Source organism: Phacochoerus africanus, chromosome 9, assembly GCF_016906955.1.
Source record: "Phacochoerus africanus isolate WHEZ1 chromosome 9, ROS_Pafr_v1, whole genome shotgun sequence".
Lineage (NCBI taxonomy): Eukaryota > Metazoa > Chordata > Mammalia > Artiodactyla > Suidae > Phacochoerus > Phacochoerus africanus.
Genome location: NC_062552.1, coordinates 3586354 through 3608580, shown reverse-complemented (window position 1 = coordinate 3608580; position 22227 = coordinate 3586354). Strand labels below are relative to the sequence as shown.

At 54.0% G+C, this 22227-nt stretch overlaps 1 protein-coding gene across 9 annotated transcripts in view; it reads right to left on the bottom strand.

Annotated features, from left to right (window-relative positions):
- Nucleotides 1-217: 217 nt before the first annotated feature.
- The window catches only part of FARS2 (phenylalanyl-tRNA synthetase 2, mitochondrial), a 369093-nt gene continuing 347083 nt past the window's right edge, over nt 218-22227 (bottom strand). For all 9 annotated transcript variants that reach the window (XM_047794436.1, XM_047794437.1, XM_047794435.1 and 6 more), the window contains one exon: nt 218-511. In XM_047794436.1, coding sequence (XP_047650392.1) covers nt 373-511 — 139 coding nt within the window. In that variant the 3' untranslated portion in view covers nt 218-372. The remainder of the gene's footprint in view (nt 512-22227) is intronic.

Sequence of the window (22227 nt, the reverse complement as noted above, 5' to 3'; positions counted from 1 at the left end):
GGAGTTTCCGATGGTGCTGTGTGTGGCTTCGCTCGTGACACGTGCGGAAGACCCTGTCGGGCAAGAAACCGTGCTGGGCGTTTACACTGCAGTGGAACCCGGGGGCCATTAACCACACCAAGTGCCACCTGCAAAGCATTTCTAAATGGAAGAGAAGGTGACGCTGCCATAACTGCTCCTCCCTGACCTTTCCCAAATAAAAGACAACTGTCAACCGTTTCCTGAAAGCAATCCTTTATTTTCTGAAAGTCCTGAGACGGACCCATTTGTCCCCAGACGACTGATGCGGCCGAGTCCACAAACAGGATCCTTTTCTCTCCCGTTCAGTGACTCCGGAGTCCGGGGAGGGCTGCGGTGAGGGACGGAGTGACCTCAGAACCTACCCTCCACACCCAGCAGCCGCACGGCCGCCTCCTGCACGGCCTGGTGGACGTGCCCCACCTCCTTCTGGGACAGCGTGCGCTCCATGTGGCGGTAGGTGATGCGGTAGCAGTGGCTGGTCCTGTGCGTCCTGGAGAACGGGAGAGAGGCCGGTGAGGGACGGACAGGTGCGAGAGGGACAGGTGAGGCAGGGACAGGTGAAGAACAGGTGCGAGAGGGACAGGTGCAGGAGGGACGGGTGAGGGGCCCGTGGGAGCAGCAGCGAGAGCTGAGGATGGGCACGCGACCGCCAACGGGGCCACACGGAGACAGCGCTCCTGCTGATGGCTGGCGGCGTCCTCTGCAGACAGAGGGGCAGGGCGGGTGTGCTGGGCTCCTGGGCTGGGTGCCTCCGAGTCCCCCAGGGAAGGGGGATTCTTCCAAATCCGATATCCTGGGCAGCCCTGGAGATGGTGATTCAGCAGCCGGAAGGGCCTCGGGCTCCCACGGGCCTGACAAGCAGAGCAGGTTGGGAACCAAGCACCCCTGCAGGCCATGGGGCGCATATGGACAGCTGTGCTGTCTGTCAGTCAGTCACTCCTGCTTTTACGGGGCTGCTGGCTGGGTGACTCTGGGGTCACGGGGTCATGGCAGCACTGAGGCTTCTACTGCGTGGCAGCTGCCAAGACACATGGCAATGCAACACCTCCTCAGAGAGATGCTGCCAGCAACCCCCATGCGGGCACTTCTGTGTCTCCTTCAAGTCCCCAGTTCCTCCTTTTTGGGGCCTGCCCTCCTCGCCGCTGTGAAGAGGCCGAAGCAGACGCGTGGGTCCTGGGCAGACGCCCACGACTTCAACCCAACACGTGGCGCCACGTTCTCTCTGCCTAGTGGGGAGGCCGCACCCAAGGATGAAGTTGGCCCTTTCTGCACACTACACAAAAATAAACTCGAAATGGAAGACCTAAACTATAACATTCCCACAAGAAAACAGAGTAAAGCTTTATGTCCCTGGACGAGGCAAAGCTTCCTTAGGAGATGCGACACCAAAATCAGAGGTGACGAAAGAAAAAAAAAAAGGGGGTGAATATGGGCTTCATCCCAAATTGGAGCGTTTTGTGCTTCAAAGGGTACCGTCAAGAAAATGAAAAGACAGCCTGCAGATGGGAGAAAATGTTTGCAAAGCATATGCCTCGTAAGGGACTTGTATCTTGAATACATAAAGAACTCCTATAATTTAACAACAATTTGACGAAAAAAATGTGCAAAGGATCCGAAGAGATTTCTCTCAAGGAGACAAACAAATGGCCAGGAAGCACATGAAAAGATGCTCACTATCTTTAGGCATCAGGGAAAATGCAAATCAAAACTGCAGTGAGATGCCACTTCACACCAGCTAAGATGCAATAATCAAACACACACACACACACAAAACAGAAAGCAGCAAGTGTTGGAGAAAGAAGAGCCCTCCTGTGTGGCCGGTGGGGACGTAAGATGGTGCAGCCGCTGGGGAACCAGTTGGAGGAACCCCGAAAGTTACACATGGGTAGCTCCCCAAACAGTTAAACACAGAGTCGCCACGGGATCCAGCGATTCCTCTGCTAGGCACACGCTCGAGAGAAACGCAAGCGGCTGTCCTCATACCTGCTGGTACTTGAACGTTCAGAGCAGCGTCCTTCAAGGTCATTCACTTATATTCAGCAATCTGTATACTTTTGTTTGTTTGTTTGTTTGTTTATTATTAAAGTGTAGCTGACTTACAACCTTTCTTCCATCACTGCTGTACAGCAAAGTGACCGGGTCACACAGGGTTCCCCGTGCTGTTCATAGGGCCCCCCTGCCCCTCATCCAAAGTAACCGTCTGCAGTCTGTACACTCGAAGCGGGTGTATGACGTGTGAATTACACCTCAGTAAAGCTGTTCTACTGAACAAGCAAAGAGGTGGGCCCCACCAGGCGTGGGCCAGGCGTGGGCAGGCCCGTGACTCTGCGTCTCCCCAGCGGGTCCCCTGGTCGCCGGTCTCCCTCCCACATGCTGTGCACGCCTGCAGCCTGGCCCCCAGCCGTGCCCCTCCACTTTGCTCCTCTGGCGCCCTGCGCAATGTCTGGCATACAGCAGGCGCTGCATAAAAGCTGCCGAGTGAGTGCTTAGGCAATCACTGAACCCTGGGGTGGGGATCCACTTTCAGGCCTGGAGGAGGCCGGCGCAGCCTCCACTGCCCGCTGGGTGTCCACGGCCCCCGACTGCATTCAGCCACAGCCTTCTCGTGCCCTCTGCTGCCCTGCCTAGAGGAATGACGGTGACAATGACAACGACAGCAGCAGTGAGGTGACGGTAGAGAGGGCCAGTGAGTAGCTCTCAGCCAACACAGGCCTCCTCTCGCTCCTCGGGCCCAGGGCACCAGCCAGTGCAGAGGCCACAGGGCAGGCCCTGGAGCCAGCGGCCCAGTCCAGGCCCCGTGGTGCTTTTTCTCTCCGGGCACCACTGACTGGTTCTCCCCTGGGCTTCGGTTCCCTCGTCTATAGAAGGTGGATCACCGTCATGTCTGTAGCATAGGGTGGCTCAAAGCGGAGCCAAGAGAAAAGGCGCATAGCACACGTGGCCTGTTGTAAGAGCTTGGTGCGTGGGACCTCAGCTGGTGGCTTTTAAATGAGGTGCACCCTGTGGGCGCAGCAGCAAGCTGGCTGCACGGGGCCACCGTGCTTCCTGGTTCCGGGGCGTGAAGCCTTTTGCAGAACCCAGATCTCCAGAGACACCAGGCCACAGGGTTTGACGCAACGGCTGTGGAGGAGCTGCATCGGGCTCCCCCCCGCAGGCACAGCCGTGGACTTCGGGCTGACCAGACTGCCTCGTGCTGGTGCTGGAGGCGCAAAGCCTGCCCTGCGGGGGGTCCTCTAGAAACAGTGTCCCCTGCAGAGGTGGAGCCCATCTGCCCCCCTGCCCTGGCTCTCGTGGCAGCCGGGAGACTCGCCTTCCTGCCCTGGTGCAAAGGGGGCCTCCTCCCACGCAGCAGCATCAAGCAGGGGGGCGGCAGCATCTGGGTATGTGAGGGATGCAGGACCCCGGGGAGGAGGAGCTAGTTAAGGGCCAGAAAAAGGGCAGTGGGACTGGGGGCTGCTTAATGCTGAGGCCAGCATTTACTAGAACAGGTGCCGGGGCAGGATCTGGGGGCCCAGCAGTCAGCAGCCCGGAGCGAGGCTAGGAGCACAGTCTCCTGCAGGGAGGCCACTGCCCCTCTGTCCTGGGCAGGAGCACGTCCCCCGAGCCCCTCCCTGACTCACGGAGGCCCTGCGCTCAGCGGTGGCCAGGGTCCCAGGCCCCGCTCCTCCTTTCCGGCTCTGCGCTCCTCCCGCCTGCCTCCCCGCTTCCCCTCCGTCCGAAGAGGCAACAGCTCTGACCATCAACCTCTCCGGCTGCCGCTGAGACACATCCCAGAGGTGTCAGGGCTCTAAAGCCATAAAGCGCTACCCGAGGATGAGGCCAAAGTGTCCTTGTGACACTGCTGAAATTTTTGCGGCGGCACAGGTATCTGTCTCTTCGCTGCAGAGCTGGTACCACGGCTGGTAGAAGTTGAGATGCCCAACCAAAGACGAAAGGGCAAAAAATCTACCTCCTTGTTTCCCAGGAGGCCCCCCACGGATTCCTGGGATTCAAACGGCTTTTACAAAACACTGGATGAGACGGGTGCAAGTGAACTGTAAACATACGGATTAATTTTTTAAATTGAGAGAAACAATATTTGGCAGAACATTTGGCGATAATTCAGTAGATTCAACTGGAAATCAATGAGGTTTGCCTTTTCCTAATATCACGGTGAGCAAGAGAGAGAGAGGGAGGGAGAGGACCTGCCTTTTGTCTGTTTTCTAGAAATTTCTATTTGGAGCTTTCAGATGGGGGACATACCCCATCCTCCTTCTGCTGGTCAGAAGCCAGAAAGTCATGGATCAGACCCCCCTCTGAGCCTGTGGCTAAGCGTCGGAATTAGGGCCCTGTTGATTCTTCCACCCCCACCCCAGCCCCTTTTAGCCCCAAAGCTTCTCCGTCGTCCACCCCCAAGGCCCTGCTGTCTCGGGAGCAGCAGCAGACACTTAGGTGGCGCCTCTTACAACCCGGCGCTATTCTAAGCCCTTTACTTACACAAACCCATTTAAGCATCACAGCCCGACGGTATAGAGAGCATAGTCCCCCCACACAAGTGAGGAACCAAGGCAGACAGAGCAGAAGTCACCTGCCACACGTCCACACAAGCAGCAGGGCTGGATTTGAAACCAGGCGACCTGGCCGTCATGCACAACAGTGCGGCCACCGCGGAAAGGAGTTTGGCGGCACCTCAGAAAAAGTTCAGCAGAGGGAGACCCGGCGATCCCACTCCCGGTATGCACCCCAAAGAACACAGGCGCACAGAGAGGCATCCAGCTCTGGCCAGAGGCGGAGGTGGGGAGGGGCGAAGTAGGGGAGGGGAGCGAGGGGTGCAAACCCCCAGGCAGGAAACAGAGCAGCTGGAAGGACCGAAGGACCAGCACAGGGCACAGGGTCGGCCTTGGACAACAACCTTGGCGGAGTGCGAGCTACAAAAAGACCGAGTTATCTGTCGCTCAGGTGCTGCCCACCTGAAACGACGACCATGTCCTAAGTCGCCGGTCCTAAGGTCAGTGAGAAGCTCAGCGTCGCCCTCCAGGTGAGTGTGCCAGTGCCAGCGACAGGCCTGGTGAAGGAAGTGGGGCCCTCAGGGGACCCTGGCCAGGGCTGGGGCACCTCCGTCATCTAACCCCTGGGCTGGCCCTGGCGTCCGCACAGGCACCAAGCATGAGGTCAGTGCTTCCGGACATCCCACTGGAAAGTCTGCTTCTCCATCAGGGACAAGAGCAGCTCCCCGTGCTCTCGGGGGTGTGCCGGACACCTCCCAGAACAGGTCCCTGTGACCACAGACCCTTCAGATGTCACCCGCCCAGGAGGGACTCCTTTCTGCACGGGAGGGGCAGTGCTGTCACAGGACAGGTCCCGTTCTCGGAGTAACAGGCAGTGGGACCCCTGACTCGCTCCTGCTCCTGAGATGACGCTAAAGCTCAGTGTGCCCCCCCCCCACGGCTGCACCCCATGCCTGCTGGGAGTCGGGAGGCTCAGGTGGGGGGACTGTGGGATGGGAAGGGGATCCGGGCGGGGCTGGTTGATAAGGGAACGGGGCGTGATGGGTGGAGAGGAACCTGGAAGCGCAGCTGGAGCCCCGGCTACCAGTCCCTCCAGCCTTCCTCTGCCTCCCTGGGGCTGGTGCTGATGGGGCGGGATGCAGTAGGAGAGCTCAGCAGTGCAGGGTTGGCGCCGGTACCCGCTGCTCTGTCCCCTCCTGTACTCATGGGGCTGACAGGGAACTCTGGCTCTGAACGAGGATGAGCCGTGGGAGTCGGGGAGGGGGGTGAATTACGGCTCAGAATCGGGCACGACTTAAACAAGTGCTCTGGGAACCAAGCCAGTCATTCCCCTTTGCCTTCCCTCCGTTAAAAGGAAAGAAAAGCCAAAGGGAAGAGGGGACAGTGACATCCTGATAACAAGGCCTGGGGTCCAACACTCTGTGCTTGTCGCCTAATGAACTGCTCTGGGGTTTGGGGGGGACAGAGGCCTCGGTGGTTTAATGCAGGAAGGAATGCAGGCCCCAGCCAGGCCCCTGCCCAGACCCCAGCCAGACCCCAGCCAGGCCCCAGCCAGGCCCCAGCCCAGACACAGCCAGACACCAGCCCAAACCCCAGTCCAGACCCCAGCCAGGCTCCAGCCCAGACCCCAGCCAAGGCCCCAGCCAGGCCTTCACCTCCCCAGGGAGAGGGCTGGACAGAGTGAGAGGCCAGGCTCCTTCCGGCTCTGCTTCCCAGTGTCCATTCAGGGGACAAAGGAGGGTCTAGGGGAATGAGCCGGCCAGTCAGAGCCCCTGCGGAGCCCGCATGGGCGAAAGGGAAGGGCAGGGCTCGAGGTGGGATCTGCAGACAGGCCAGGGCAGGGCACAGCTGCACGGGCACTCCTGGGGGTGAGAAAGCAAGGGACGCACTGGCATCGTGGGGTAGCGGACAGCCGGGGGTGGGTGACAGCGGGGCGGGCCTGCCAACAAGACGTCCCATGGGAGGTGGAGCCTGGGCTGTAAGAGACCCTCTGGCCTGTTCCTGCCCCCACCCCCACCCCCCCGCCCCATCGAGCACTCTCAGCAGCTAAGACGCTTCCCATCCCGGAGCGGACAGCAAAGTGCGTGTCACCGCCTCTGCGGCTGCGGCTGCGGCTGCCATTCCTTCCCCAGGGATTTCCGTTCCTTGGAGTTGTCATAAGAAACCACACCAGATGGTCCCTCTGACAGTTACTGCCTGGGGAGGGAAGCTCCACTCCAGGCCCCGATGGAGGGAGAGCTGAGCTTTCAGACCTGTACCCCCTGCCCCCCAGCTCCCAGTCTCCCCCCCGACCCCCTCTCCTGCCCCCCAGCTCCTCCCCCCGCCCCCTGCCCCTCAGCTCCCAGTCTCCCCACTCGATGGCAGCTGAAGAGGTCCTGGGAGACACACACTTTGCAGACAAGATGTCCCTTTTCGCGTCAAACACTTGTCACATCCTCAGGGAAGCCTTGATGGGAAGTTTTATGCCCATCCATCCTGCAGCTTCGCTGGCTCCTCCCAGGGAGTGACGGTGCCAGGCCGTCAGGAGGAAGGGGCGGGCAGCGGGGCTGGTGTCTGTGGTCTCCACGGGCATGTACATAGGGAAAGAGCTGCTCGGGGGAATTTTCTAAATGACTCTCTCGTGGGGAGGCACAAGCGTGCAGCCTGGCCCAGCCCTTCCCAGCTCCCGGACCCGAGCCAGCTCCCATTACTGGTCCAGCTTCTCTTTCTAAGATGCATGGGACTCGTAGAGTTTCTGAAGGACTGAATGAAAACAGTGTATGCAGAGCGTTCAGTATAGTTCAGGCTACAGTTAATGGTATTATTCTTCATGGAACGGAAGATTCTAGCGCCTCAGTCTGGGCCACACAGAAAGGGCCAGAAAGGCTGTCTGAGCCTCCACTGCCCCCTCCGTACCAACAGATCCTAATACGACACAGGGGGAAGCTTGAAGGCATTATATTAAGTGAAGTAAGGCAGCCACAGAAGGTCAGGCATCATACAAGTCCCCTTACGAGAGGTCCCTGGAGGAGTCACATTCGTTGAGACAGAGGAGGGTGGCTGCAGGGGTGGGTGGGTTGGGGGGACAGGGGGTTGGTGTTCAAGGGGGCAGAGTTTTCGGCTGATGAAGATGAGGAGGTCCTGGAGCTGGACGGGGGGGACGGTTGCACCGCAATGTGAACGGACTTAATGCCACGGAAATGTACACTTAACGAAAGGTGGAAATGGTCAATTTTATGTCATGTATATTTTATCGCAATAAAAACATTTTTTGAGGAAGAGCGTTGGCCCAAACAACCTAGTTCACTATTACTAGCAATGGAAGTTGGGAATGTCCATATTTATGCTAAAAATAACCAATCACAAAACAACAACAAACACCCCACCAGACCACTGCTACGCGGGTGGCGGGATGGTCACAAGAGAACAAGCAGGTTGGTTTCCATCTTCCCAGATGGCGCATCGTCTTGACTTCATTAACTTGGCAGCCAGGCTGCCCTACGTTTTACACAAACGGCTTTGAAGACCACCTCTGCTCATAATGCCGTAACAAGGTTGGTTTTTTTTTTTTTTACCGTATTTGACAAATGCTCTTCGACTCTTCTTTTGTCTTCCAAGCCACCCTCCTACATTTCTAACGAATTTGGGGTAATATCTCACGTTGCACAGATTTCCAATAGTCGGTGCAGAAAATCTGGAAGAGGTGTTCTTGGGCTGTGGAGGTGTTCTTCCACAGCCCAAGTCGACAGAGCTGAGTTTAACTCCGGGCTGACACCTCAATGGACGAGTCAGGTCACAAAACGCCAAGATTTTTGCTACGTGCAGAGCTACCTTTTCGGCTCCATCAACTGACCCCCTCTTGTTTATTCTGCGCTGACGCAGATGCTGCGGGAGATGAAGAACAGAGATAGGAACGGTACCCAACTGTTCACACAGGGGCGGTCCTGAGCGCCACACAGCGGCAGGGGAGCGAGGAAAGAAGAATCCCCACAAAAGACAAAGGCGGATTAGGCGAGAGGACCATCCACGGGGGTGGGGGTGGGGGGTGTTAAGACATCGTCCCCCCTAGCAGGACAAAGCTGTTAGCACTAAATGTGCAGTGGATGCGACACAGATTGTAAATGACACGGGAGTCGGGAAAGACTAGTGGGGAGATGAGATCACCCCCAGATCTTAAGGACGAGTAGGATATGGGCAGGCGAAGGGCGAGGACCACAGTCTAGGTGGGGAGAATACACACGGTGCTGGTGGGGGCGCTCACGACGCTTCCTCTTCCATGTCAGCAAAGGATGCCAAGTGTGTGTTCCAGGCCGATGTGGCCCGGGGGAGAACCACCTAGGAAGATGCATGATCCAAGGGGGGAGGGCTGGGTACAATGACAGCAGGAAGCCAGCTCTGCACACAAGTGCCAGTGGAACTGGGGCTGGAGGATGAGACGTGAATGTGGCACGTGGATGAGTGGTGATGGGGAAAGGCCGTTTCTGCAAAGGTGCAGCGTCGTGAGCATGAGCACGCGTGGACAGGTGGAAGGAATTTTCAGTGGCTCGTCTGGGGGCACGGGGCACAGAAATGGGGCGGGAAGCCATGGGTTGGGGAGGGCTACAGAGGAGGGCCTTACACTCCTGGCTAAGAAGCCTCAACTGCAAACCCGTCATTGAGCAATCAGTCAAAACCACAGAGCCCAGGCTCAGATCCCTCTGGAATCCTATGAGGACCCTGCTCTTGGCAGTTTCACTGCATCTGGAGGTGGGTCCTGAGTGAACCTCAGATCTCGCACCCCCAGACAATAGAAGGTTACTGAGATATAACAGGATATGTCACGCAACCAAGGAGTGCGCTGTCAACCCACCCCCAACCCCATCACTCATGGATCCCCCGTGAGAGGCATGTCCTAGAGCTTTGAGTTACCTGTGTAGTGAGTAACGGGGGAAATGGGCTACTTACTTGAGGGGAGACTCGGTGTCTAGTTAATCCTGAAGGAAGCATACGATGGTGAGGAGAAATTTAGACACATTTCTGATGATTTATGGTTATTTTGCAAAGGCCTTTGAGAAGGACTCTCTGGGTCTAACTCATAGTGTCATCTCTTGACCAACGGTGAGTGAGAGGTTTCGGGGGAGCATGGCAAAAGAGGGGCTTGGGGGGGAGGGCGAGCTCCTTTAGCCCCAGTGCTCTAGGCAGGAACACGGCCCTGAGATTTGACCATATGCATTCCTCCTCCGAGCAGCGAGGTTTCTGGAATCCCAGGATCCCAGACCAGGAAGCACAGGGATGCACTGGTCCTGGATTACTTCCGGGGCCGCCCACGCAGCTTCCACTGCACAGGCCGGTGGAGCTCCCCTGACAGGGAGCTGGCAGGGGCTTCCCGTGTCTCTCCTCCTCGGTCCTGGCTTCATCCCAGTCCCTCTCCCCCAGGACAGCCCCGCCGACCACTCGACTTGCCACCAGCAGAAAGGCAGCGCGTTGGAGTTCCCTTCGTGGCACAGTGGTTAACGAATCTGACTAGGAACCATGAGGTTGCAGGTTCGATCCCTGGCCTTGCTTAGTGGGTTAAAGGATCCGGCGTTGCCCTGAGCTGTGGTGTAGGCTGCAGACATGGCTCGGATCCCGCGTTGCTGTGGCTCTGGTGTAGGCCGGTGGCTACAGCTCCAATTCGACCTCTAGCCTGGGACCCTCCACATGCCGTGGGAGCGGCCCTAGATAAAGCAAAAACAAAACAAAACAAACAAACAAACAAACAAACAAAAAGAAAGGCAGCGCGACGGCCAGGCCGGGCTCCCGGGAGCACCGGTGGGCAGGTGGGAGGGATGTAATGTTTGACATCTCACTGCCTGGGGGGCCTGACATCTGTCTCTCCAGCAGTTTGTCCAGTCATTCAACAAACGAAGTGACTATCCCTTGTATGGTATGTGTTCTGCTACGTACCGAGCACCTCATGGGGGAATAAGACAGAGCAAAGCAAAACCAGCCCGACCTGACCTCACGAAGCTGACAGTCCGGCTTCCGAGACAGGTGTTGATCAAAGAACTACAAGTGAGAGTTGCCACCGGGCCGAAGGGTGCGAGGAAGAGGGTCACGGAGCCACGGGGCTTCAGGAAAGGGCAGACGACTTGGATGAGCAGGTCAGTGTGCTGGGACCCCTGGGGGGGGGAGGGCTAACTGGTGAAGGGAGGGGAGGGGTGCCCCCACCCACTGCAGGATGCATGGGCGCACTGAGTTCAACTCTCAGTGTCTCCTCTCCCCAGCCACAGGACCTTGGTCAGGTCGCTACCTTCTCCAGGCTTCTGCGTCTAGAACGTGGAGAAGAGCGCCTCCGAGAGCTCAGGCCAGGGTCATCGGGAGGGCTCGGTCCCTGGAGGGCCTCATGGTTCAGGTCGCTTTTGTTTTCAGATCCAGAAGCACTGGCTCCCTCCCATGTCCCAGCCTCCGATTTGTTGCCTCTAAATCCCGAGCGTACCCAGCACAGCTCAAAGGAGAGCCGCTTTAGCTGATGCGGGCCTGAGGCCCCCACCCACCCGGCCCGGCCTCGCGCCCTCGCAGCGCCCGCCCCCCAGCAGCTCATCAGCACCCCCAAGGCTCCCTGGGGGGCAACTTCAACACCACCCCACATTCTGTAGCAGAAGGCAGCAGAGCACAGAGAGGCAATGGTTTGCCTGAACTCAGCTCAAAACCTACAAATCCAAGTGAGACTGGCTTAAAATACGATCGGAGCTATGTGGGGGAACACGATCTTCTAAGGAACAAGAAGTCCGTGGTCGCGCGGAGCCTCAAGGCAGCAAGCAGAGCAGGAAAAGCACAGGCTGCAGAGCTCGGACCCCCGGGCTCTGACTTGAGAGCTTGCAGGACGATGGACTCAACTCCTGTGAGCTTCCATTTCTCTGTTTACAGAGGGGTGACAACTGCCTCGCAGGGTTACTCACAGTTAGTAGGTTGTTTTGTTTGTTCGTTTTTTAAATTTTATGACCACACTCATGGCACATAGAAGTTCCTGGCTTCCTGGGCCAGGGATTGAACCTGAGCCACACCTGCAGCAACGCCGGATCCTTGAACCCCCTGTGCTAGGCCGGGGCTCCAACCCACTCCTCTACAGAGACCTGAGCGCTGCTGCAGCTGGGTTCTTAACCCACTGCGCCACAGCGGGAACATCCGAGAGTCAGCAGGTTTTGAGAGCACTTTGTACTTACACGTGGCTATTTAAAGTTATCAGGATTGGAGTTCCCGTCGTGGCGTAGCGGAAACGAATCTGACGAGGAACCATGAGGTTGCAGGTTTGATCCCTTGCCTCGATCAGTGGGTTAAGGATCCAGCGTTACCGGGAGCTGTGGTGTAGATCGCAGACACAGCTCGGATCTGGTGTGGCTGTGGCTGTGGTGTAGGCCGGCGGCTACAGCTCCGATTCGACTCCTCCCCTGGGAACCTCCATATGCCACGGGTGTGGCCCTAAAAAGACAATAAATAAATAAATGAAGTTATCAGGATAAAAGAAAAACTTCATTTTTGCAAATGGCCAAACAGAATCTAGTGCTAAAACTGGGTGAGGAAAAGTAATCTAATTGCATAATATTCCATATGTGCTACAAGAAAGCACAGCCATAAAATTATAGGATACATTTTCGGATGTGGCTTATTGTTGGTCCTACAAAAATTCCTACCAAAAAAAAAAAAAAAGAGTGAATTCCAAACAGCTTTGAGGACGGAACAGCATCACGTGGCCGTCAACCCAGAGCATGTGGAGGACGTGGTGTCACCTGAACTCAGAAGTTGCTGGAATGCTTGTGCGTTCATGTTAGAGTCATGCCACTGCCACCCATGTCCCCAACGGATTTGTTTTCACCATCTGGAGAAGGACGCGACTATCCGAGGTGCCTATTCCCCCAAAGAGCCAGCACGAGAGGCCACACTGTCTGAAACTTGTCCTCCAACCTTGGGCAACTTCTTAGGAAAACGACGTTTAAAATTCCAAATAGTATCAGATCAAAGAAAGCTCTGGGCCTCGCCGTCAGGCAGTCTTCCTAAAACGGAAGAAACTGTCACAATAACCACAGCAGCAATACGGACAATGGCCTTTATAAAGTTCGGTAGCTTTCAGCATCTTGTGTCCACGTGACTTCACTGGCTGTGACCACGGGGACAGGCCCAGGGAGACGCCGTGAGCGCGAGAGTGAGGGCTGCGGCTGGAGTGTGGACCAGCTGGGCCCCCACCCCTTCCCGGCCGTGAGTTTCCTCTCACCTTCTCCCCCCAGACACACTCTCCCAGGCTTTTCTATTGTCAATGGCTGCGGCCTTAGCACAGGGAAGTCTCTGGGCCAGGGAGGGACGCGCAGCTCCTCTGCATCCACCCGAGCTGCTGCAGTCAGGTTCTCTCTCTCTCTGTCTCTTTTTTAAATTTTTCTTTATTATAGTTCATTTACAGTGTTCTGTCGAGCTCTGCTGCACAGCAAAGGGACCCAGTCACACATATATACCCATTCTTCTGCTCACATTATCCTCCATCGTGTTTCATCACAAGTGACTGGATAGAGTTCCCTGTGCTATGCAGCAGGATCGCGTGGCCTGTCCACTCCAAATGCAACAGTTTGCACCTCCTAACCCCAAACTCCCCGTCCATCCCACTCCCTGCCCCTCCCCCTTGGCAAGCACAAGTCTGTTTTCCATGCCCATGAGGTTTCTTTCTCTTTTTTTTTGCAGTCGGATTCTTAACCCACTGTGCCACAGTGGGAGCTCCTCCGCCACCCTATTAATGTCCATTGCGGTAGACCGATTTTCAACAGGGATCTCACGGTAAGAAACGAATGACAAGATGCTTTTTGAAAGACGACTAGGACCTATGGCCAAAAGGGAAAAGTTAATTCCTTAGTAAATACTACTTAGCAGAGAAAGTGTAGGAAGGATAAAGAAAGGGCAAAGGAAGAAAGAAACAACACTGTAAAGGGAAAAAGGACCTATTACGTAGTAACCGGTGAGCAGGTTCATTTTATCCTCATCTTTGGGAGAAAATACAACAGAAAAAAAGCCCGAATGAGGGAGACATCAGGCTGCAGAAGGCAAAGTCAGAGCCGGGAGGCAGAGCAGGGACGTGTAGGTGGCGAGCTGAGCGAGTGAGGACGCACACCTGGTTTAGAACCCGCGGCCACAGGGAAAGAAGCCTGATAGGTTGCAAGGAGAGGGGAGGGGATGACAGCCGTTCCAGGAAGGAGACCCACCCCGGGGGAACATTCTAAGAGCAGCGTCTAGGCGGGGCTTCGTACAGGGAGCTTTAGATGAGCAGTACTGTGACTGCCAGTCCCTGACACATCGGCATGCTGTCCCTCACTAGTTCTGATCATGGCCCCGTCACCAGGGGAATTATCCCCCCTATTCTGCAGGTGAGAAAACTACAGCTCAGAGAGGTTACGAAAGTCTCCCCAGATCCCCCGAGTAGAAGGCAGCACAGGTGCGGCTCCAACTCAGGGGCCCAGTGGCTTCTAAAGCTTTGCTTCTAGGATTCCCGCTGCTGTGCCTCAGTGGTAATGAACCTGACTAGTATCCATGAGGACGTGGGTTCAATCCCTGGCCCCGTTCAGTGGGTTAAGGATCCAGTGTTGCCGTGACCTGTGGTGTAGGTCAGCAGCTGCAGCTCCAATTCAACCCCTAGCCTGGGAACCTCCATATGCTTCGAGGGCGGCCCTAAAACACAATAAATAAATAAATAAATAAATAAATAAATAAATAAATAAGGCTGTGCTCTTAGTCCCAGGGTGGGGATGCTCTCTGACTTAGCGGCCAACATCTAGGCTGCGTTGCTATTTTGAGGCAGTCGGTTTCATAAGGCTGCTCCCTTGATGAAACTTGAGGGAACAGCTCTAAAATGTACTTGCATGTAAAAGCAATTTCGTTTGGGGCCACGGAGGTGGGTAGGTTCAAGCACACAGCTTTTTGGGGGGACTGGCTGTCTTGTTACTTGGATAAATCTATGGACCTCTCCAGGTCTCAATAAAACCGAAGAAATGCTGTTTGTTCCTAACTAGTCCCTCGTTAGGAAAAATGGAAGCCATGTATGCAAAGCATTGTCAGCAACTTGGAAGAAAGTAGTAATAAACTGGCAGAATATGATAAACTAAAGAGGTCAATACACCACTTCAAAATATTATGGAGGAGTTCCCTGGTGGCCTAGCAGTTAAAGGACCTGATGGTGTCACTACTATGGCTTGGGTGCTGCTGTGGTGTGGGTTTGATCCCTGGCCCAGGAACTTCGACATGCTGTGGGTGTGGCCAAAAAACAAACAAACAAACAAACAAAAAACCCAAACAAAATATTACTGAGTTGCAGCTGTCCATTTCAAACAAATGAAAAAAAATGTGTTTTTTTGGTTGGTTTTTGTTTTTTTTTTATATTTTCTTACTTCAAAAAAAGAAACAAAAAAAGACACCAAGCTTATATTTCTGGTATATTGGAGAAAAGCAATCAATTTGCTGAAGCTGAATGCTGCCTATTATAAATGCTTAGGCAAGGTTCAATAAAACTGTCCATGAGTTAGCTTCAAAGACAAAGAGTCAACAAGACACTTTGGTTGTGGGCCTGGGGGCCAACGTGATAGCCACGCCTTGAAGAAACCGCTTGTGTGGTCCAACCCCTTTAGGCTCCCTTGCTCCATGCCGAGTCTTTCCTGGGCACAGGGATGAGAGTGGAGCTGGACTCACTGCCTGCTTTGCACAGACTGATAGAGCAGGTGATCAGAGAGGAAGTCTGCTTCCTTCTCTACCACAATCTGGTCCATGTATGACAGTTCGCTCAGAATAAGACAGTGGTCAGCTAGGATGATTCCAGAATGACGGCAGAATATGATAAACTAAAGACCCTATTGTTACATACTCCTAGATGTTCTGAATAATATATAGGAACACTGGCTTTTTAAAAAGTGATGGCTGAGTAGATGACGAAAGCGAGAAGAAATTTCCAGGTGCAAAAAACAAACAAACACACAAAAATCCTGCAACAGTAAGTTACGAATGCTTCAGCTGCCTAGAGAAGGGAGCGTATGGGTTATTGTAACCTAGAGGTCAGATCTTAATGTCCACCTGAGAATGGAGATGAAGGCTTTGGTTCACATGAAGCAAGAAGTTGGACCTGAGATTCTGGCACAAAGCTGAAACTCTGGGGGCTGCGTCCTTGATATGACAGTAGGCTAAGAAATACCTCAGATCCCCAAGCCGAGATCCACACAAAATTGGGCCTGGAACGATGCTCACCCTATGATACCTATTATACTCGGCAGAAGAAAAGGCAGAACAGCCCTGGAGAAAAGGCTAGCCACGTGGGATCCCTTCAGGAAAGGCCCCTGGGAGCATAATCTCACAGTCAAAAAATACAGAACACATGAAGAAACAACCGTTGTATGCCAGAGTCACTAGATAAAAAACACGGAAGGATTAGTATCCCAAGAATCTCAAATACAAGAACAATCCAAAAAGTGCTTAAAGGGATTAAAAGTTAATTTAAATACTTAAAAGGACTTGAAACACATAAAGACATAAAAGATGTGAAAGAACATTGTGGAAAGAAAAAACACTAGGTCTGAAAAAAACCTACATGGTAAATGTATAGAAATAAAAATACAATTTTAAAATGAGTGGAAGAAGAATTAAACAACAGATTAGATACAGCTGAATGGAAAATTAATAAACTGGAAGACAGATCTGAGGAACTGTCTAGAATTCAGGAGAGAGAAATACAGAAATGAAAATATAGGAGAGGGTAAGAATATGAGTACCAAAAGACTAGAGAGAGAACAAAGAGGGGCAATATCTGAAAGCATAATGGCTGGGAAATTTCCAGCTGGGAATTAAGGAAGTCTTCAGACTCAGGAAGCACAATAAGTTCTTTTTTTTTAAAAAAAAATATTACTCCATGAATTTATTACATTTCTAGTTGTACAATGACCATCACAACCCATTTTTATAGCATTTCCATCCCAAACCCCCAGTACATCGCCCCCCCCCCAACTGTGTCCTTTGGAAACCATAAGTTTTTCAAAGTCTGTGAGTCAGTATCTGTTCTGCAAAGAAGTTCATTCTGTCCCTTTTTCAGATTCCACATGGAAGTGATAGCATTTGATGCTGGTGTTTCATTGTCTGACTGACTTCACAGGAAGCACAATAGGTTCTGAATGGGATTTAAAAAAAGTCTTCCCTAAGCACATTGCAATGCGACTGCAGAACAACCAGGACTGAGAGGTGATTTAAAAACAAATGCAGGGGAAAAAATAGAGAACTTACAAAGGACAAATTAAAGACAAAGGCCACTTCTCAATAGCTACAAGGAGGTCAAGAGGTGACAAAACAACACCAACAAAATGTCAACGTGTATTAGTTATACTCAGCTAAAAAAAGCTGTTTTTCTGGAATAACGGCAACATGACAACATTTTCAGACAAAGTGAGGCGCAATGAGAAAGTTTACCACTCAACATCTGCAGCGAAAGCCCTCTGAAAGGTGTAGTTTGGGAAGGAAACTGAACCCAAAAAGAAATGGATGCAAAAGCCAGCAATGATAATACGAGGGCGTAGATCACAACCTAGTGAAAGTCAGCTTCACTCTCGTCGGCACGGTTTAGCAGCTGTGGTTTCAGATGTCTCCATTATCCAGGGTGGTCTCCACCTTGGGAGACATTCCAGATGCCCTGAGTTGGAGTAAATAACTCAGGAAAACTCATCTCCTGGCCGGGTCATTACCAGCAGCCCCAGGCTTCCCGCAGGACCTGACTACTCGCAGAAACACACGGTGAAGCAGGTCAGTGGAAAGATGAGGGCCTGGCTGCAGCGGCTGCTCTCATTCTGGAAAGTTACTGACTCTCTCTAAACCGAATTTCTAACACCCTGAAGGAGGGGTAATCAAACATACTTTATAGATATATGAGATAAGATCAAAACAGAGCACTGGGCACAAAATGAGTGCTCAATAAAACAGCACTTACTACAATGAGCATTAGCACTCTCAGCTTTACTAATTCATCTGTTGAATGAGCAGTGCACACATGTCGATGAATAAAAAAGTTCTGTGTCACCAGATTCACTTAAAAAGAAAACAACCTGTGATCTGCTGGGCACCAGGTGCTGAGGCCTGTCCATTCATCCTCACCCTGTGCCCAGCCTCTGAGCACCTCCAGGAACGGCAGGACACATGATGGACCCTCTGTCAGCTCCGCCACGGGGCTGGTTCAGTCCACTGCCTGCTTTGATCAAAACTGTAGGGAAGTGGCTGGCGAGGCGCCCTCTGAAGCACCATGTTGACTGAACACTATTTGGAAGATGGAGCGTGTTGGTTTTGCTGTTTAAAATCGCTCTCTGCAGTTTACTCTGGGAACAGGAAAAGTCCAAATGGAGCAGGGAGAAAAGCCAGATCCACCGTGCCCCTTTCGGCAGGTGGGACAAAGCCCTGAAATGCACGTGGATGTTCAGGTGGGGAGGTGATGCTGGGTCCTGCCCGTCTGTGTCAGGCCCATCATGTCACAGTTCATTAAAAGAGGCTCACTCGCTTGGCCTCCACCAGACAGAGACCTAGGTCCATTCCAATGACAGAAACAGCAACTCGCAAACCACGGCAAGTGTCTAGGCAGAAAGGCGGCCGCAGGACGTCCTATCTGTTGACAGATGTGGGCAGAGCCCTGAGCTGGAATAAAGGTAATGGTTTAACTCTGGGCCCTCAAGCAAAATGGCAGAGGGGCCCCTTCCTCCTTGTCGTCAATCACATACACTCATGTCCAAAGCAGGGCCCCTCCACCACCTGCTTTTTTCAGTGTTTGTGGGAGGGACTGATTCATAATGTTTTCATGCAAACGTGTTTTCTCGCTCCTTCTCCCTGACTCTCCTGCCTCGATGCCCCTAAATCAAGGTGGAAGGGACTTTCAGGTGCTGAATTTCCACTTTGTCTTGGGCACTTCCGTGAAGTTACCTCATTACTCCTTTTTTCTTTTCAGGGCCACACCCGCAGCACACAGAAGTTCCCAGGCCAGGGGTCAGATCGGGGCTGCAGCTGCCGGCCTACACCACAGCCACAGCAATGTGGGATCCAAGCCGCGTCTTCAACCTACACAACAGCTCACAGCAATGCCAGATCCTCAACCCACTGATCAAGGCCAGGGGTTAAAACCACATCCTCATGGATACTAGTCCGGTTCTTAACCTGCTGAGCCATAACGGGAACTCCATCTTATGTACTTAAAAAAATTTTTTCTACACCTCATTCATGGTGACAGTAAGGACACAGCCAGAGGGGCTATGTGCCCGCCCCTCACCTGCCCTGCTGGTTGGGGCCAGTCTGCATGGGCCACTCCAGGACACTCTGTACCCCCTTCCTAAGAGGCGGCTCTGGCATGGGGACGGGGCAACACGTGGGCGGAGGAGAGGCTCGGGTCTCTGGGCCAGTCCCGAGGAAGCACCCCACCTCTGGGCCCTAGTTCCTTCACGGAGTCTAACGGTCACGAGATCTCCAGATGCCTGGACCATGAGTGTCCAGGCGCATCCCTGTCCATCACGGGTGAGGACAGAGAAAACCGGGGACGCTGAGGGAGGTGGGCTTCTGACGCGCCATGGCCCCCAGGGTGCGTCCTAGTGCACCCTGGCCGCGGTGACTGCTGCTGACAAACAAGCAGACTGCGGGCCTCGATCCCGCCATCTAAGGCACCTGCAGCCAGGCTCTACCACAGCCGCTCTGAGCAAGTAGCTGCAAAGCTGCTAATTGGATTCGCCAAGAGGCTGAGTCACTGTCGGGCAAGATCACGTCACTCTGCACAGACGATGGGGCCCGTCCTGTCAGCAGCTGAGAACATCTTCGAGATGAAACGGAACAGGGCTGAATGGAGTGGCTTTCGCAATTCACGAGGAGTGATTACAACCCACAGATCACAATCAGAAAGCACCCACGGCAACCTCATTTTGCCACCTGTCTTCTAATGAAATACGCCCGGGGATCTGGCCGGAAAGGCCTGCAGATTTTGAGGGAGACGGAGAGAAACCAGAGGGCTGGAGCCTGACCAGCGGGTGGAGACGTCACACTCGGAGGAGGAGGAGGGAGGGGAGAGGTTGTGTAAGTCAGGGCCCCTCTGTCCGGGCACCTGTGCAGAGCAGAGCAGAGGTACTGGGGAGCCCGGCTTTTCACAAAACCACCTCCGGGTACAGGAAGGGGGCCCCACAAAGAGAAGCTGGACAGAGCTGGTGGCAGACTTTTTAAAAAACCTTCCAGCTCTGATATGGTGGTAAGTGGAAGAGATACATTTGATTTATTTATTCATTTATTTATTTTTCTTTTTTGGCTGCCCCGTGGGCATATGAAGTTCCCAGGCCAGGGGTCAGATCTGAGTCGTGTGGCAACACCAGATCTTTTAACCCTCTGTGCTGGGCGGGGGACTGAACCTGCACCCTTAGGCTGCAGAGATATGCCGGATCCCTTTGCACCACAGAGGGAACTTGAAGAGAAATTTTCAAGGGAAGACACGTATCAGTGCCTTGTCACAGATGAGCGGTGGCTGCGGGCTTGCAAGTCCCCGTGTGGAATCAGGCCGTACAGCAAGGGCACGGGAGTCGGGCTCCTTGGGGCATAGCCAGGTCTCCACGCCCGCTCAGGTTTCTACCTGGCTCAGCCCTGGAGCCAGAGATGGGCAGGAGGGAAGCATGCGTTCACCTGCCTCGTCACGTGGAGTTGGCACGGAGGGGGCACTCCACTCCAGAAGCCTGGCAAGGATCCACGACTGCAATTAGATTAACTGACTCCCTTAAAGGATCTCTCAGCAGAAGGGGTGCCACTGAGGACGGCTCACTCAGTGCATCATTCTTGAGCTGGCTCTGCTCACCCAGAGGAGCTGCCCGTTGCATGCTGGGAACTGCTGCGTTTTTATTATTATTATTATTATTATTATTATTATTATTAGTCTTTTGTCTTTTTAGGGCTGCATCTGCAGCATATGGAGGTTCCCAGGCTAGGGATCTAACCAGAGCTACAGCTGCCGGCCTATACCACAGCCACAGCAACGCCAGATCCAAGCTGCATCTGCAACCTACACCACAGCTCAGAGCAATACCGGATCCTGAACCCACTGAGCGAGGCCAGGAGTCAAATCTGCATCCTCATGGATCCTAGTCAGATTCGTTAACCACTGCGCCACGACAGGAACTGCATTTTTATTATTATTCATCAACTGCCAAGTGCCCAGGACAACAGCACCTGGTCCGCAGGCTGGAAGGTGCCGACTGCCCCATAAAATGAAGCGGACGCTGAACGCCCAGCCTGCTGGCCTGAGTCATGGCACCAGCTATTCCCGGCTTTCCTTCCGGGACTGACACGCCAAGGAAGTTCAACTTCGCAATCTCCCAAAATACTTAAAAATCACTGAGGGGGTTCTTTATGGAGAATTATGTCCCAAAATACCATTCATAAGACAGTGAGTCTGTATCTACAATGTATGCTCCAACCCAGAAGCAATGCCATGTGTGGTGTTAGGGTTCCAGCCCAGCCCCTCAAAACCCACCTAACTTATTATGTTATGAAGTCCCCTTCGCGGGAAAAGACAACACAAAATTCTAGGCTGGTTTAAAGGCGCCTCGCTAAGCAAGCGTCAAAATGGTGAGAAAAGACCTGGAGATCCTCTAAGGATAACTGGCCAAGAGATGCTTAGAAACGAGCTGGGAAGTTGTAGTAACAGTCACCTCTTGGAGTTCCCGTCGTGGCTCAGCAGAAACGAATCCAACTAGGAACCATGAGGTTGCAGGTTCGATCCCTGGCCTTGCTCAGTGGGTTCAGGATCCAGCATTGCCGTGAGCTGTGGTGTAGGTCGCAGACACAGCTCGGATCCTGTGTTGCTGTGGCTGTGGTATAGGCCGGCAGCTACAGCTCCGATTCGACCCCTGGCCTGGGAACCTCCATATGCCACAGGTGCGGCCCTCAAAAGACAAAAGGCCAAAAAAAACCCCTCAGAACAGTTACCTCTTAAATCATCTTGCCCCCCCAACCCCCCGCAGGAAAAACAAATCCCCGGGAAACCCGTTCAAGGCCCGTCCACGAACCCACAGCTCAGCCATCAGAGCATCCTCTGCTCTTTCCCTTCACCCGCCTCCTGCCTGAGGCTGAGCCCGGGGGGGCTGAGCGCCTTCTGCCGCCTTCAAATTCCGGGGGCCTTCCCTCTGATCCCCCTCCCCCTAAGCTTCCATGTCACAAACCCCTACCCGCTCCTCAGGTGTCTGCTGGGGAGTTGCTCCCTTGAGACGTCCTCCCTGGCCAGGCTCTCCGTGGGGGTGGGGCGGGGATGTCTGTCACCTGTCGGGGCCCACCCCCACCCCACCCGACTCACACTGAGCAGGCTGGAGGCCCTGCTGCATCTGGGGCATCCTTGCGATGGTGGCCCACAGCAGCCGCTCAAAAGGCAGCTGCCGAGGGGCAGAGGAGCAGAGGTCCTCATTTGGGGGGGGGACGCCTGAGATGGGGGGGCAGTGCTGGGCCCGCAGCTAAACCTCCCCACTCACCCCAGAGCTGAACCCGTTTATGGTGGCGTTGAGGGGAGGCCGTGTACCAGTGCGGGCCCCTCATCACCATGTCACCTCCTCCCCGGGGCAGGGGAGGGGCCGTCTGCCAGCAGCTGCAGCGAGGTGGGGGCTCGGAAACGCAGAGAGTACATCTCTTTACGGCCTTTTTGCTTCATAAACTAAAAGACACCAAAGCAAGACACTTTCCCACCAGAACGGAGCTTGAAGAGAAAACACCCTTTACAGGG